The sequence below is a fragment of the Entelurus aequoreus genome, linkage group LG09, assembly GCF_033978785.1.
Source record: "Entelurus aequoreus isolate RoL-2023_Sb linkage group LG09, RoL_Eaeq_v1.1, whole genome shotgun sequence".
NCBI classification, from domain to species: domain Eukaryota; kingdom Metazoa; phylum Chordata; class Actinopteri; order Syngnathiformes; family Syngnathidae; genus Entelurus; species Entelurus aequoreus.
The window spans coordinates 18,968,822-18,984,618 of record NC_084739.1 but is presented as its reverse complement, the minus strand read 5'-3'; the positions used below and the strand labels follow the sequence as shown (position 1 = coordinate 18,984,618).

Genomic DNA, 15,797 nt, shown 5'->3' with positions numbered 1-15,797 from the left:
ACAATTGAATATCTTAGTTGCTCAGATAGCAATGTGTTTTTTTATATAATTTTAGATTGTGGTATGTTGTTTCTTAATGGGTAAAGATGTTAAAGTTTCTTCTTTTCAGTTTAGCATCAGTTTGTGAGTTTATCAAAGTGTAGTTGCAATCATGAGAGTTATTATCATTACTGTTTAACGTTACATCCCTAGCTCAAAGACCTGTGCTAAGACTGTCACCTGCTTGGCAAAACTAATTTGTGTATGTAATTGATATGGAATTATTTTTTTTGTTGGTATTTTACTGAGCAGCCTGATTCTTTTCCTATGTCAATGAGCTAAGTCCTATTTCTGGGTTGCAATCACGTGACCTTGAGGCGGCTTACAGTCGATGGTCTATCTAGTCCCATTAGGCTACGGTTTATTTACCTGCATCAGTGCAGATTTCGGTGTATTTTATGTTTAGAGGCTAATATATAAGCAATCATGAAACAAATACTTAATATGGGATGGAGTGGATTAAGAAAAATAATTTTCGAAAGATTTAAACTAATCATCATCACCAAAGTAGCTGTCACTGTTTGCCTCGACCAAACTGTCTTGACAACTACAAGGATTTAAAGAAAAAAAGATTGGAGGCACATCATGTCTTTACATCTGAGGGGTCCACAAATGAATCATTAATTGGTGAAAGACAAAGTTGAACTTATTTGTGCATTGCTAGGTAACGTATTTGATTGACACAAAGAGTGCCGTTAAAAAGATAAGTTTGTCTGCGGAGTTGGGGTGTGCGGGGTTTGGTGGTAGCGGGGGTGTATATTGTAGCCCGGAAGAGTTAGGGATGCAAGGGATTCTGGGTATTTGTTCTGTTGTGTTTATGTTGTGTTACGGTGCGGATGATCTCCCGAAATGTGTTTGTCATTCTTGTTAGGTGTGGGTTCACAGTGTGGCGCATATTTGTAACAATGTTATAGTTGTTTATACGGCCACCTTCAGTGTGACCTGTATGGCTGTTGACCAAGTATGCCTTGCAGTCACTTTCGTGTGTATGCAGATGCCGCAAACATGTGACTGGGCCGGCACGCTGTTTGTAGAGGACAGGTTGTAGTTGTCCGGGTGAAAATCGGTAGAAATTCAGGAGAATGGTTGCCCCGGGAGATTTTCGGGAGGGACACTAAAATTCGTGAGTCTCCCGGAAAAATCGAGAGGGTTGACAAGTATGTATTAGTCTCATCTACAATTCATGTTTGCAGTGGTTTTTATGATGTGAAGTCCATATTTTGTCTCATTATTTAGCTGTAAATATCCCTGTTGTTCAGCAATGCTTGCTAGCGAGATTCAGTATAAGCTGTTCAGCCCACGAGAGATTTAGTCATCTAGTTTATTTATATTGTTAAGGATATTTCATTGATACTAACAAATATCACCGAAAGACGCTATAATTTGGCCATCCGTGTTGAATAAAGCACATGGCTTTCCTGCACAACAACAACTAAGCTTTTAATTTCTGTTATGAAAATGGACAATGGAAATATGGTGAATTGGACCAACAATTACAATGTTTATTATTAGGACTTAACATGACGTTAGTTTATTTGCACAACCAGGTCTTCCTAGTTATATTTAGGCACAGCAACCACAAAAGAACACAAACCAATGCGATCTCTCAAATGTTCAAACAAACATTTTACAAAAAGTGATTGCTGCAGACACAAGCATGGTACGATTGTATTCCAGAAGATGAGGAAAGTGATTTCTTTAAGAGCAGTTTTTTTTTGTTTTTTTCCCTGAATTTATTACCTTTATGAACCACTTCTTTTGGGACTCTATTAAAGCTCTTTTCTATCTCTCCATTTGAGCGACTGGAACACCCAAGAGCAGAACAGCAATCCGGCATTTTCTGCTCAAACTCTACACTCGCTCTCACTTGTTTTAATGCTACGCTCAAGCTGCTTGACCATTGTGTAAATTAAGCTGCAAAAAAACATTGCATGATGTCACAGGATAAACTACAGCCTCTATGACACCCCTCTGAAGCTGGGCTAGCTTTTAAAGAGTAGGGTGAAAGGGCCTGGAGAAAATGTATAGAAATGGCAGGACAGAGGAACATAAAAATGTGCACATAACACTGTAGAGCAGGGGTCTCAAACTCATTTTAGCTCAGGAGCCACATGGAGGAAAACATCGATTCTCAAGTGGTAATAGACTGGTAAATCATGGCATGATAACTTAAAAATAAAGACAACTTTAGATTGTTTTGTTTAAGTAAAAATAGACCAAGCACATTCTAAAAATGTACTATCTCATGATATATATATTTTTTTACATTTACATGTTGCGATTAATAGTATTTTATCTTCATTTGTCTGTATTTATACTTTCTGAATAAATTATGTGAAGATGAAATGAATAGTAACAGGACTTTCCTCCAGAAGGTCTTATCTTTGTCCATGTGATGTCAGATGAAACAAAAATTGAGCTGTTTGGCCACAATACCCAGCAATATGTTCGGAGTATAAAGGGTGAGACCTTTAATCCCAGGAACACCATGCCTACCGTCAAGCATGGTGGTGGTAGTATTATGCTCTGGGCCTGTTTTGCTGCCAATGGAACTGGTGCTTTACAGAGAGTAAATGGGACAATGAAAAAGGAGGATTACCTCCAAATTCTTCTTCTCAGCCCGGAGGTTGGGTCTTGGGCGCAGTTGGGTGTTCCAACAGGACTATGACCCCAAACTAGAGTTGCAAAATTCCGGGAATATTCAATGTTGGAAACTTTCCATGGGAATTAATGGGAATAAACATTGAATGCAACATGCTAGATCTTGCAGCATGATTATTAGCTAAAACAACCTGATTTAATGCAAGTTCAGTAGAATTTCAACCCTGCACGGTGCATTCCTCCATCACATGTGCAGTGCATTCTTCCATCACATGCACAGATAATTCCCAGCATGCTACACACTACAGCAGGGCTATTGAGGCCACACTAGTATTTGATCCACTTCATCCAGTCAGGTAAGTTTTGATGATATTACTGAGGCAAATATATTTGATCTATGGAGCCGACCCCCCGTGACCCCAAAAGGGACAAGCGGTAGAGAATGGATGGATGGTATTTAAGTTTAATAGAGGTGTAATTGCTTGTTACTGTATGACTGTAGACTACTCCAGCAGACTTACACTCAAGCTGGACATGCATTTTACTGAGGTGGCAAACAATCTAAAAATTCCTGTCATATCAATTCCTAGATATGGTCGAAATTATTTAAAGTGCACTACGCATAATAAACGTAACATTATTAATATTGCTACTACGGATACTTTCAACAAAAACTCCTCAAAACAGCCCACTACCTATAATATGGGCTTTTTAAACATAAGGTCATTGTCTTCCAAAACGTTATTAGTTAATGAAGTCATCAGAGACAACAATCTTGATGTCGTTGGTCTAGCCGAGACCTGGCTCAAACCAGACGAATTTTTTGCGCTGGGTGAGGCGTCTCCTCCTGGCTATACGGGAACGCATATTGCCCGTCCCATTAAAAGGGGTGGGGGTGTTGCACTAATATACAACAAAAACTTTAGCCTTACCTCGGACCTAAATAACAAATATAACTCGTTTGAGGTGCTTACTGTGAGGTTTGTCACACCGCTGCCTCTGCACCTGGCTGTCATCTACCGCCCCCCAGGGCCCTATTCAGACTTTATCAATGAATTTTCAGAGTTCGTTGCTGATCTAGTGACGCACGCCGACAATATAATCATAATGGGAGACTTTAACATCCATATGAATACCCCATCGGACCCTCCATGCGTGGCGCTCCAGACTATAATTGATAGCTGTGGTCTTACACAAATAATAAATGAACCCACGCATCGCAACGGTAATACGATAGATCTAGTGCTTGTCAGGGGTGTCACCACCTCTAAAGTTACGGTACTCCCGTACACTAAAGTAATGTCCGATCATTACCTTATAAAATTCGTAGTTCTGACTCATTGTCAACAAACTAATAATAATAATAATAACTACTATAGCAGCCGCAACATTAATGCTGCCACAACGACGACTCTTACTGACCTACTGCCTTCGGTAATGGCACCATTCCCAAATTATGTGGGCTCTATTGATAACCTCACTAACAGCTTTAACGACGCCCTGCGCGACACCATTGATAGTGTAGCACCGCTAAAGCTAAAAAGGGCCCCTAAAAGGCGTACCCCATGGTTTACAGAAGAAACTAAAGCCCAGAAATTATCATGTAGAAAGCTGGAACGCAAATGGCGTGCGACTAAACTTGAGGTTTTCCATCAAGCATGGAGTGATAGTTTAATATCTTATAAACGCATGCTTACCTCAGCTAAAGCTAAATATTACTCAAATCTCATCCACCTCAACAAAAATGATCCTAAATTTTTGTTTAGTACAGTAGCATCGCTAACCCAACAAGGGACTCCTCCCTGTAGCTCCACCCACTCAGCAGATGACTTTATGAATTTCTTTAATAAGAAAATTGAAGTCATTAGAAAAGAGATTAAAGACAATGCATCTCAGCTACAACTGGGTTCTATTAACACAGATATGACTGTATATACGACGGACACTGCCCTCCAAAATAGTTTCTCTCTCTTTGATGAAATAACATTGGAGGAATTGTTAAAATGTGTAAATGGGACAAAACAAACAACATGTTTACTTGACCCAATTCCTGGGAAACTTATCAAGGAGCTTTTTGTTTTATTAGGTCCATCAGTGTTAAATATTATAAACTTATCACTTTCCTCTGGTACTGTTCCCCTAGCATTCAAAAAAGCGGTTATTCATCCTCTACTCAAAAGACCTAACCTCGATCCTGACCTCATGGTGAACTACCGGCCAATGTCCCACCTTCCGTTTATCTCGAAAATTCTCGTAAAAATTGTCGCACAGCAGCTAAATGAACACTTAGCGTCTAACAATCTCTGTGAACCTTTTCAATCCGGTTTCAGGGCAAATCACTCTACGGAGACAGCCCTCGCAAAAATGACTAATGATCTATTGCTAACGATGGATTCTGATGCTTCATCTATGTTGCTGCTTCTTGATCTTAGCGCCGCTTTCGATACTGTTGATCATAATATTTTATTAGAGCGTATCAAAACGCGTATTGGGATGTCAGACTTAGCCTTGTCTTGGTTTAACTCTTATCTTACTGACAGGATGCAGTGTGTCTCCCATAACAATGTGACCTCGGACTATGTTAAGGTAACGTGCGGAGTTCCCCAGGGTTCGGTTCTTGGCCCTGCACTCTTTAGTATTTACATGCTGCCGCTAGGTGACATCATACGCAAATACGGTGTTAGCTTTCACTGTTATGCGGATGACACCCAACTCTACATGCCCCTAAAGCTGACCAACACGCCGGATTGTAGTCAGCTGGAGGCGTGTCTTAATGAAATTAAACAATGGATGTCCGCTAACTTTTTGCAACTCAACGCTAAGAAAACGGAAATGCTGATTATCGGTCCTGCTCAACACCAACATCTATTTAATAATACCACCTTAACATTTGACGACCAAACAATTAAACAAGGCGACTCGGTAAAGAATCTGGGTATTATCTTCGACCCAACTCTCTCGTTTGAGTCACACATTAAAGGCCTACTGAAACCCACTACTACCGACCACGCAGTCTGATAGTTTATATATCAATGATGAAATCTTAACATTATAACACATGCCAATACGGCCGGGTTAACTTATAAAGTGACATTTTAAATTTGCCGCTAAACTTCCGGTTCGAAACGCCTCTGAGGATGACGTATGCGTGTGACGTAGCCCGGCGAACACGGGTATGCCTTCCACATTGAAGCCGATATGAAAAAGCTCTGTTTTCATTTCATAATTCCACAATATTCTGGACATCTGTGTTCGTGAATCTGTTTCAATCATGTTCATTGCATTATGGAGAAGGAAGCCAAGCAAGCAAAGAAGAAAGTTGTCGGTGCGAAATGGACGTATTTTTCGAACGTAGTCAGCCACAACAGTACACAGCCGGCGCTTCTTTGTTTACATTCCCGAAAGATGCAGTCAAGATGGAAGAACTCGGATAACAGAGACTCTAACCAGGAGGACTTTTGATTTGGATACACAGACGCCTGTAGAGAACTGGGACAACACAGACTCTTACCAGGATTACTTTGATTTGGATGACAAAGACGCAGACGTGCTACTGTGAGTATGCAGCTTTGGCTTTTTTTTGCGTATGTACGTAACTTTTTTAAAATATATAAGCTTTATGAACCTTGGGTTAGGTGAACGGTCTTTTGGGCTGAGTGATTGTGTGTGTTGATCATGTGTTTGAATTGTATTGGCGTGTTCTATGGAGCTAGGAGCTAGCAGAGGAGCTAGGAGCTAGCATAACACGTACCGTACCGTAAGTGCGCGTCACGTACGTAACTTTTTAAAAATATATAAGCTTTATGAACCTTGGGTTAGGTGAACGGTCTTTTGGGCTGAGTGATTGTGTGTGTTGATCAGGTGTTTGAATTGTATTGGCGTGTTCTATGGAGCTAGGAGCTAGCAGAGGAGCTAGGAGCTAGCATAACAAACACGCAGGTGTTATTATGCAGGATTAATTTGTGGCATATTAAATATAAGCCTGGTTGTGTTGTGGCTAATAGAGTATATATATGTCTTGTGTTTATTTACTGTTGTAGTCATTCCCAGCTGAATACCAGGTACCGTGAGTATGCAGCCTTGGCTGCTAAACATTCGATAACTTGACCGTATGTGCGCGTCACGTACGTAACTTTTTAAAAATATATAAGCTTTATGAACCTTGGGTTAGGTAAACGGTCTTTTGGGCTGAGTGATTGTGTGTGTTGATCAGGTGTTTGAATTGTATTGGCGTGTTCTATGGAGCTAGGAGCTAGCAGAGGAGCTAGGAGCTAGCATAACAAACACGCAGGTGTTTTTATGCAGGATTAATTTGTGGCATATTAAATATAAGCCTGGTTGTGTTGTGGCTAATAGAGTATATATATGTCTTGTGTTTATTTACTGTTGTAGTCATTCCCAGCTGAATATCAGGTCACCCCCGGCTCTCACAGCATCTTCCCTATCTGAATAGCTTCAACTCCCCACTAGTCCTTCACTTGCACTTTACTCATCCACAAATCTTTCATCCTCGCTCAAATTAATGGGGAAATTGTCGCTTTCTCGGTCCGAATCTCTCTCACTTCATGCGGCCATCATTGTAAACAATAGGGAACTTTGCGTATATGTTCAACTGACTACGTCACGCTACTTCCGGTAGGTGCAAGCCTTTTTTTTATCAGATACCAAAAGTTGCAATCTTTATCGTCGTTGTTCTATACTAAATCCTTTCAGCAAAAATATGGCAATATCGCGAAATGATCAAGTATGACACATAGAATAGATCTGCTATCCCCGTTTAAATAAAAAAAATTCATTTCAGTAGGCCTTTAAGAGTGTTACTAAAACGGCCTTCTTTCATCTCCGTAATATCGCTAAAATTCGTTCCATTTTGTCCACAAGCGATGCTGAGATCATTATCCATGCGTTCGTTACATCTCGTCTCGATTACTGTAATGTTTTATTTTTGGGCCTCCCTATGTCTAGCATTAAAAGATTAAAGATGGTACAAAATGCGGCTGCTAGACTTTTGACAAAAACAAGAAAGTTTGATCATATTACGCCTATACTGGCTCACTTGCACTGGCTTCCTGTGCACCTAAGATGCGACTTTAAGGTTTTACTACTTACGTATAAAATACTACACGGTCAAGCTCCTGCCTATCTTGCCGATTGTATTGTACCATATGTCCCGGCAAGAAATCTGCGTTCAAAGAACTCCGGCTTATTAGTGATTCCCAGAGCCCAAAAAAAGTCTGCGGGCTATAGAGCGTTTTCTATTCGGGCTCCAATATTATGGAATGCCCTCCCGGTAAAAGTTAGAGATGCTACCTCAGTAGAAGCATTTAAGTCTCATCTTAAAACTCATTTGTATACTCTAGCCTTTAAATAGACTCCCTTTTTAGACCAGTTGATCTGCTGTTTCTTTTCTTTTCTTTTCTTTTCTTTTCTACTCTGCTCCCAACCCGGGGTGGACCGCTAGCCTGTTCATCGGATGGGGACATCTCTACGCTGCTGACCCGTCTCCGCTCGGGATGGTTCCTGCTGGCCCCACCATGGACTGGACTTTCGCTGATGTGTTGGACTTTCACAATATTATGTCAGACCCACTCGACATCCATTGCTTTCGGTCTCCCCTAGAGGGGGGGGGGGGGGGGGGGGGGGGGTTACCCACATATGCGGTCCTCTCCAAGGTTTCTCATAGTCATTCACATTGACGTCCCACTGGGGTGAGTTTTCCTTGCCCGTATGTGGGCTCTGTACCGAGGATGTCGTTGTGGCTTGTACAGCCCTTTGAGACACTTGTGATTTAGGGCTATATAAATAAACATTGATTGATTGATTGATTGAAGCTAGCTAGCTGTTTCTGTACTTGTTAAATGATTTTGGGGCCAATATCTCTAGCTAGCTAGGTTTATATATCACCACATTCTCATAATGTACCGAAAATATTTCTCCGTTAGCCGTGATGCTGATTTTCTCTATGTTAAATCCCATTCATTTAAATGATAAATAAATGATAAATGGGTTATACTTGTATAGCGCTTTTCTACCTTCAAGGTACTCAAAGCGCTTTGACAGTATTTCCACATTCACCCATTCTCACACACATTCACACACTGATGGCGGGAGCTGCCATGCAAGGCGCTAACCAGCAGCCATCAGAAGCAAGGGTGAAGTGTCTTGCCCAAGGACACAACGGACATGACTAGGATGGTTGAAGGTGGGGATTGAACCCCAGTAACCCGCAACCCTCCGATTGCTGGCACGGCCACTCAACCAACTTCACCATGCCGAAGTTACATTTAAGCTAACAACGTTAGCAATCCGAATTTACCTTTTTTTGTGATCTGGAAAGTTCAACTAGCAAATACTATATCAAAACGTGTAGTTTCCTCTGCCTTCTGTTCTGCTAGCCATTCTGTTGTCATACAAAAATGTAGGTTATACCTTGATTTAGCATGCTGATTGAGTGTTCATTTATTCATCTAGCCTATTTCTATTAATTTGTCCATCAGTAAAATATTTTTAAAGACTACTCCAATTGTTTAGCTGACTATTTATATCTGTGTGGCATTGCATTAGTATTTTACAAGAATAAATAAATACAAACAGAATAATGCCTCGTACACCATCTGATGTGTGGTGACATTTCACCCCAACCAATGTAGGCGGAAAGGCTGTGTACATTTGCAAATACTGTGCAAAAAGCTACGTCAAAAATGCCACAAAGATGCAGCAGCATATAGACAAGTGCCCAATAATATATCCATCCATCCATCCATTTTCTACCGCTTATTCCCTTTGGTGTCGCGGGGGGCGCTGGAGCCTATCTCAGCTACAATCGGGCGGAAGGCGGGGTACACCCTGGACACCTCATCACAGGGCCAACACAGATAGACAGACAACATTCACCCGTAATTCCCCATTATTCCCATATATTCCCATTAATTCCCATGGACGGTGTCCAACTTTGAATAATCAAAAAATGGTCAATATTTCAAAACTTCCTGAGCTTAACTTCCGGTGGTAAATTTTCGGAAACTTTCCACCCCTTTGCAACCCTACCCCAAACACACGTCAAAAGTGGTAAAGGAATGGCCAAATCAGGCTAGAATTAAGGTTTTTGAATGGCCTTCCCAAAGTCCTGAATAAAACGTGTGGACAAAGCTGAAGAAACAAGTTCATGCCAGAAAACCAACAAATTTAGCTAAACTGCACCAATTTTGTCAAGAGGAGTGGTCAAAAATTCAACCAGAAGCTTGCCAGAAGCTTGTGGATGGCTACCAAAAGCGCCTTATTGCAGAGAAACTTGCCAAGGGACATGTAACCAAATATTAACATTGCTGTATGTATACTTTTGACCCAGCAGATTTGGTCACATTTTCAGTAGAACCATAATACATTCATAAAAGAACCAAACTTCATGAATGTTTTTTGTGACCAACAAGTATGTGCTCCAATCACTCTATCACAAAAAAAATAAGAGTTGTAGAAATGATTGGAAACTCAAGACAGCCATGACATTATGTTCTTTACAAGTGTATGTAAACTTTTGACCACGACTGTATATCATCTTGTGAAATACAATCGGGCCGCTTGTGTCTGCAGCGATCACTTTGTAAAATGTTTGTTTAAACATTTGATTTGTTTGAGAAACTTTCTGTGATGCAACAGAGTTTATTCTCTACTATATTAGTAGTGTTTGATAGCAGAACTAAACGTAAGACAAGGACAAGAGATCACATTAGTTTGTGTTAATTCTTTTGTGACTGCTATGCTTGAATATAAATTTGAAGACCTGGTTGTGCAAATAAATTAAGGTCATGTTAGGCCTAGTAATAAATATTGTGATGGTTGGTCCAAACCACCGTATTTTCATCTTTAATTTTCATAACAGAAACTAAAAGCTTAGTTGTTGTTGTTCAGGAAAGCAAAGTGCTTTACTCGACGCATCTTCGGTGATATTTGTTAGCATCAAAAAAATATCCTTAATAGTAATAATAAACTAGATGAATAAATCTCTAGTATGCTCAACAGCATATATTGAATCTTGATATCGGTGGCAAACATTGCTGAACAACAAGGACATATATACAGCTAAATGAAATTCACATCATAAAAACAACTGCAGACATGAATTGTGGATGAAACTAATATTCGCATAAGGAAATCAACTGCAAACAAACATCCTTTTTCTCATTAGTGTCACGATTACAGCAGCAAACGTTATGTCAACCAAATACGTTACTAAGCGATGCACAAATAAGTCCAACTTTTTCTTTCATGGATTAATGTTTAATTTGTGGATCCCTCAGATGTAAAAACATGATGTGCCTCCAATTGTTTCTTCTCTAAATACCGTAAGTGTCGAGTGAAGTGAGGTAGCAGTAACCTATTGGTAATGATAAATGGTTTAAATCTTTAAAAATTATATTTTTTAAGAGTGTAAAAATCCACTCCATCCCATTTTAAATATATTTTCGAGATCGCGTTTATATTTGCCTCTAAACCTTTCAAAATAAGCCTAAATCTGCACTGATTGAAGTAAATAAACAGTAGCCTAATGGTGCTTAGACCCTCGCCTGAAACCCGGAAGTTCCCGGATGTGCTTCTAGGTCACGTGATTGCAACCCTCCTATAAGTTCCTTTCAGGTGTTAAACTGGGAACACTTTTTTTTTTACATTTGGACCACAGTGGCAGTTCATTAAAGGCCTACTGAAATGACATTTTTTTTATTTAAACAGGGATAGCAGATCCATTCTATGTGTCATACTTGATCATTTCGCGATATTGCCATATTTTTGCTGAAAGGATTTAGTAGAGAACATCGACGATAAAGTTCACAACTTTTGGTCGCTGATAAAAAAAGCCTTGCCTGTACCGGAAGTAGTGTGACGTCACAGGTTGAAGGGCTCCTTACATTTCCCCATTGTTTACACCAGCAGCGAGAGCGATTCGGACCGAGAAAGCGACGGTTACCCCATTAATTTGAGCCAGGATGAAAGATTCGTGGATGAGGAACGTGAGAGTGAAGGACTAGAGTGCAGTGCAGGACGTATCTTTTTTCGCTCTGACTGTAACTTAGGTACAAGGGCTCATTGGATTCCACACTCTCTCCTTTTTCTATTGTGGATCACGGATTTGTATTTTAAACCACCTCGGATACTATATCCTCTTGAAAATGAGAGTCGAGAACGCGAAATGGACATTCACAGTGACTTTTATCTCCACGACAATACATCGGTGAAGCACTTTAGCTACGGAGCTAGCGTGATTGCATCATGCTTAAATTCAGATAGAAACAAAAGAAATAAGCCCCTGACTGGAACGATAGACAGCAGATCAACAATACTACTATCAGGAGACACCGAACCAAACACTGGACCTGTAACTACACGGTTAATGCTGTGCCGCCTGTCGACGCCTAGCAATGCTGTTGCTAACGACGCCATTGAAGCTAACTTAGCTACGGGACCTCGTCAGAGCTATGATAAAATCATTAGCGCTCCACCTACACCAGCCCTCATCTGCTCATCAACACCCGTGCTCACCTGCGTTCCAGCGATCGACGGCGCGACGAAGGACTTCCCCCGATCATCGATGCGGTCGGCGGCTAGCGTCGGATAGCGCGTCTGCTATCCTCAAAGTCCTCCTGGTTGTGTTGCTGCAGCCAGCCGCCACAGCTTTCTTCTTTGCAGTCTCCATTGTTCCGGTATAGCTCGGTTGGTAGAGTGGCCGTGCCATCAACCTGAGGGTTGCAGGTTCGATTCCCGCTTCCGCCATCCTAGTCACTGCCGTTGTGTCCTTGGGCAAGACACTTTACCCACCTGCTCTCAGTGCCACCCACACTGGTTTAAATGTAACTTAGATATTGGGTTTTCACTATGTAAAGCGCTTTGAGTCACTAGAGAAAAGCGCTATATAAATATAATTCACTTCACTTCATTAAACAATTTGCAAAAGATTCACCAACACAGATGTCCAGAATACTGTGGAATTTTGCGATGAAAACAGAGCTGTTTGTACTGAGATACAATGTGTCCGAATACTTCCGTGTCAACCATTGACGTCACGCGCAAACGTCATCATACATACACGTTTTCAACCGGAAGTTTCGCGGGAAATTTAAAATTGCACTTGCGGGTGGGACCTGATATTCAGCTGGGAATGACTACAACAGTAAATAAACACAAGACATATATATACTCTATTAGCCACAACACAACCAGGCTTATATTTAATATGCCACAAATTAATCCAGCATAAAAACACTTAGGTGTTTGTTATGCTAGCTCCTAGCTACTAGCTCCCGTCCATATAACCCGCCAATACAATTCAAACACCTGCACAACACACACACTCACTCAGCCCAAAGGACCGTTCACCTAACCCAAGGTTCATAAAGCTTATATATTTAACCAAAGTTACGTACGTGACACGCACGTACGGGCAAGCGATCAAATGTTTGGAAGCGCAGCTGCATACTCACGGTACCGCGTCTGCGTCTGTGTATCCAAATCAAAGTAATCCTGGTAAGAGTCTGTGTTGTCCCAGTTCTCTACAGGCATCTGTGTATTGAAGTCAAAGTCCTCCTGGTAAGAGTCTCTGTTGTCCGAGTTCTTCGATCTTGACTGCATCTTTCGGGAATGTAAACAATGAAACGCCGGCTGTGTTGTGTTGCTGACTTCCGTCGCAAAATACTCCGTTTCGCACCGACAACTTTCTTCTTTGCTTGCTCAGCTTCTTTCTCCATAATGCAATGAACAAATTCCAACAGATTCACCAACACAGATGTCCAGAATACTGTGGAATAATGAGATGAAAACCGAGCTAGTTTGTATTGGCTTCAATGGGGGAGCCATACCTCTGTTTCACTGGCTACGTCACGCGCATACGTCATCCTCCAAAGGAGTTTTCAACCGGAAGTTTAGCGTGAAATTTAAAATTGCACTTTATAAGTTAACCCGGCCGTATTGGCATGTGTTGCAATGTTAAGATTTCATCATTGATATATAAACTATCAGACTGCGTGGTCGGTAGTAGTGGGTTTCAGTAGGCCTTTAAAACATGTTTTGCAGTATTACCGTGTTACGGCATGATCAGAGCGGGTCAGCGATGAGGTCAGAGCAGACATTGAGCAATCCTGTCTGCGCTCTTCTCTGTCATGACGAGCAGAGGAGTGTGTCCTTAATTGAAATCAGCTTGTTTTCCCTTACTGACAGCCCATTCATCATGGCCGCAGAAAGCAGTTAGGCACACAGTAGAAGGCCTGTCTGCAAACCGCTACCTGTATTCACTTGACTGATTTAATGAAGTGGAAAGTGCTTTTGTTGGGAGTCAAAATGTTTGGATTGGACCAAGAATGTAAAAGATGTGATAAGTTACCCCACTTTTTTTTTTGCTTTCTTACAATATGTCCGAGACGTGTGAAGTCATAATTTGTTAAAATCTTTTTTGTAATGAAATTCACACTGGAATGTTTTCTTCCCCAGTGGAGAAAGATAAAGATTTTTCTCACCAACGAAGACACTACAAGGAATTCCGTTTTGATCTGACCCAGATTCCTGACGGGGAGGCAGTGACCGCAGCAGAGTTTCGGATCTATAAGGACCGCAGCCATGCCCGCTTTGACAACATCACACTGAAGGTGACTATTCATCAGGTCATCAAGGAGTTCCACAACAAGTAAGTACCATCACCAAACAACAATGTCATCCTACAAACCCCAAAACCAGTGAAATCGTCACGTTGTGTAAATCGTAAATAAAAACAGAATACAATGATTTGCAAATCCTTTTCAACCTATATTCAATTGTATAGACTGCAAAGACTAGGTACTTAATGTTCGAACTAAAAAACTTTATTTTTTGCAAATATTAGCTCATTTGGAATTTGATGCCTGCAACATGTTTTTAAAAAAACTGGCACAAGTGGCAAAAAGACTGAGAAAGTTGAGGAATGCTCATCAAACACTTATTTGGAACATCCCACAGGTGAACAGGCTAGTTGGGAACAGGTGGGTGCCATGATTGGGTATAAAAGCAGCTTCCATGAAATGCTCAGTCATTCACAAACAAGGATGGGGCGAGGGTCACCACTTTGTGAACAAATGCGTGAGCAAATTGTCGGACAGTTTAAGAACAACAGTCTCAACGAGCTATTGCAAGGAATTTTAGGGATTTCACCATTTAAGGTCTGTAATATCATCAAAAGAATCAGAGACTCTGGAGAAATCACTGCATGTAACATTGAATACCCGTGACCTTCGATCCCTCAGGCGGTACTGCATTAAAAACCAACATCACTGTGTAAAGGATATCACCACATGGGCTCAGGAACACTTCAGAAAACCACTATCAGTAACTACAGTTTGTCACTACATCTGTAAGTGCAAGTTAAAACTGTACTATGCAAAGCGAAAGCCATTTATCAACAACACCCAGAAACGTCGGCGGTATCGCTGGGCCCTAGCTCATCTAAGATGGAGTAATGCAAAGTGTAAAAGTGTTCTGTGGTCTGACGTGTCCACATTTCAAATTTTTTTGGAAACTGTGGACGTCGTGTCCTCCGGAACAAAGAGGAAAATAACCATCCGGATTGTTCTAGGCTCAAAGTTCAAAAGCCAGCATCTGTGATGGTATGGAGGTGTACTAATGCCCAAAGCATGGGTAACTTACACATCTGTGAAGGCATCCTTAATGCTGAAAGGTACATACAGGTTTTGGAGCAACATATGTTGCCATCCAAGCAACACTATCATGGACTCCCTGCTTATTTCAGCAAGACAATGCCAAGGCACGTGTTGCAACAGCGTGGCTTCATAGTAAAAGAGTGCGGGTACTAGACTGGCCTGCCTGTAGTCCAGACCTGTCTTTTATTGAAAATGTGTGGCGCATTATGAAGCGTCAAATACGACAACGGACTGTTGAACAACTTAAGCTGTACATGGGAAATAATTCTACCAGAAAAGCTTCAAAAAATGGTCTCCTCAGTTCCCAAACATTTACTGAGTGTTGTTAAATGGAAAGGCCATGCAACACAGTGGTAAAAATGCCTGTGCCAACTTTTTTGCAATGTGTTGCTGCCATTAAATATTAAGTTCATGATTATTTGCAAAACATTAAACATTAAATATCTTGTCTTTGCAGTCTATTCAATTGAATATAAGTTGAAA

General features: G+C 40.9%; 1 protein-coding gene and 1 long non-coding RNA gene across 2 annotated transcripts in view; one reads left to right on the top strand and one right to left on the bottom strand.

Annotated features, from left to right (window-relative positions):
• The window catches only part of LOC133657233 (uncharacterized), a 972,718-nt gene that overhangs the window by 614,305 nt on the left and 342,616 nt on the right, over positions 1–15,797 (bottom strand). The gene's annotated exons all lie outside the window — the stretch shown is intronic.
• The window catches only part of bmp5 (bone morphogenetic protein 5), a 42,728-nt gene that overhangs the window by 7,198 nt on the left and 19,733 nt on the right, over positions 1–15,797 (top strand). The window contains exon 2 of the mRNA XM_062057651.1: positions 14,116–14,308. Coding sequence (XP_061913635.1) covers positions 14,116–14,308 — 193 coding nt within the window. The remainder of the gene's footprint in view (positions 1–14,115; positions 14,309–15,797) is intronic.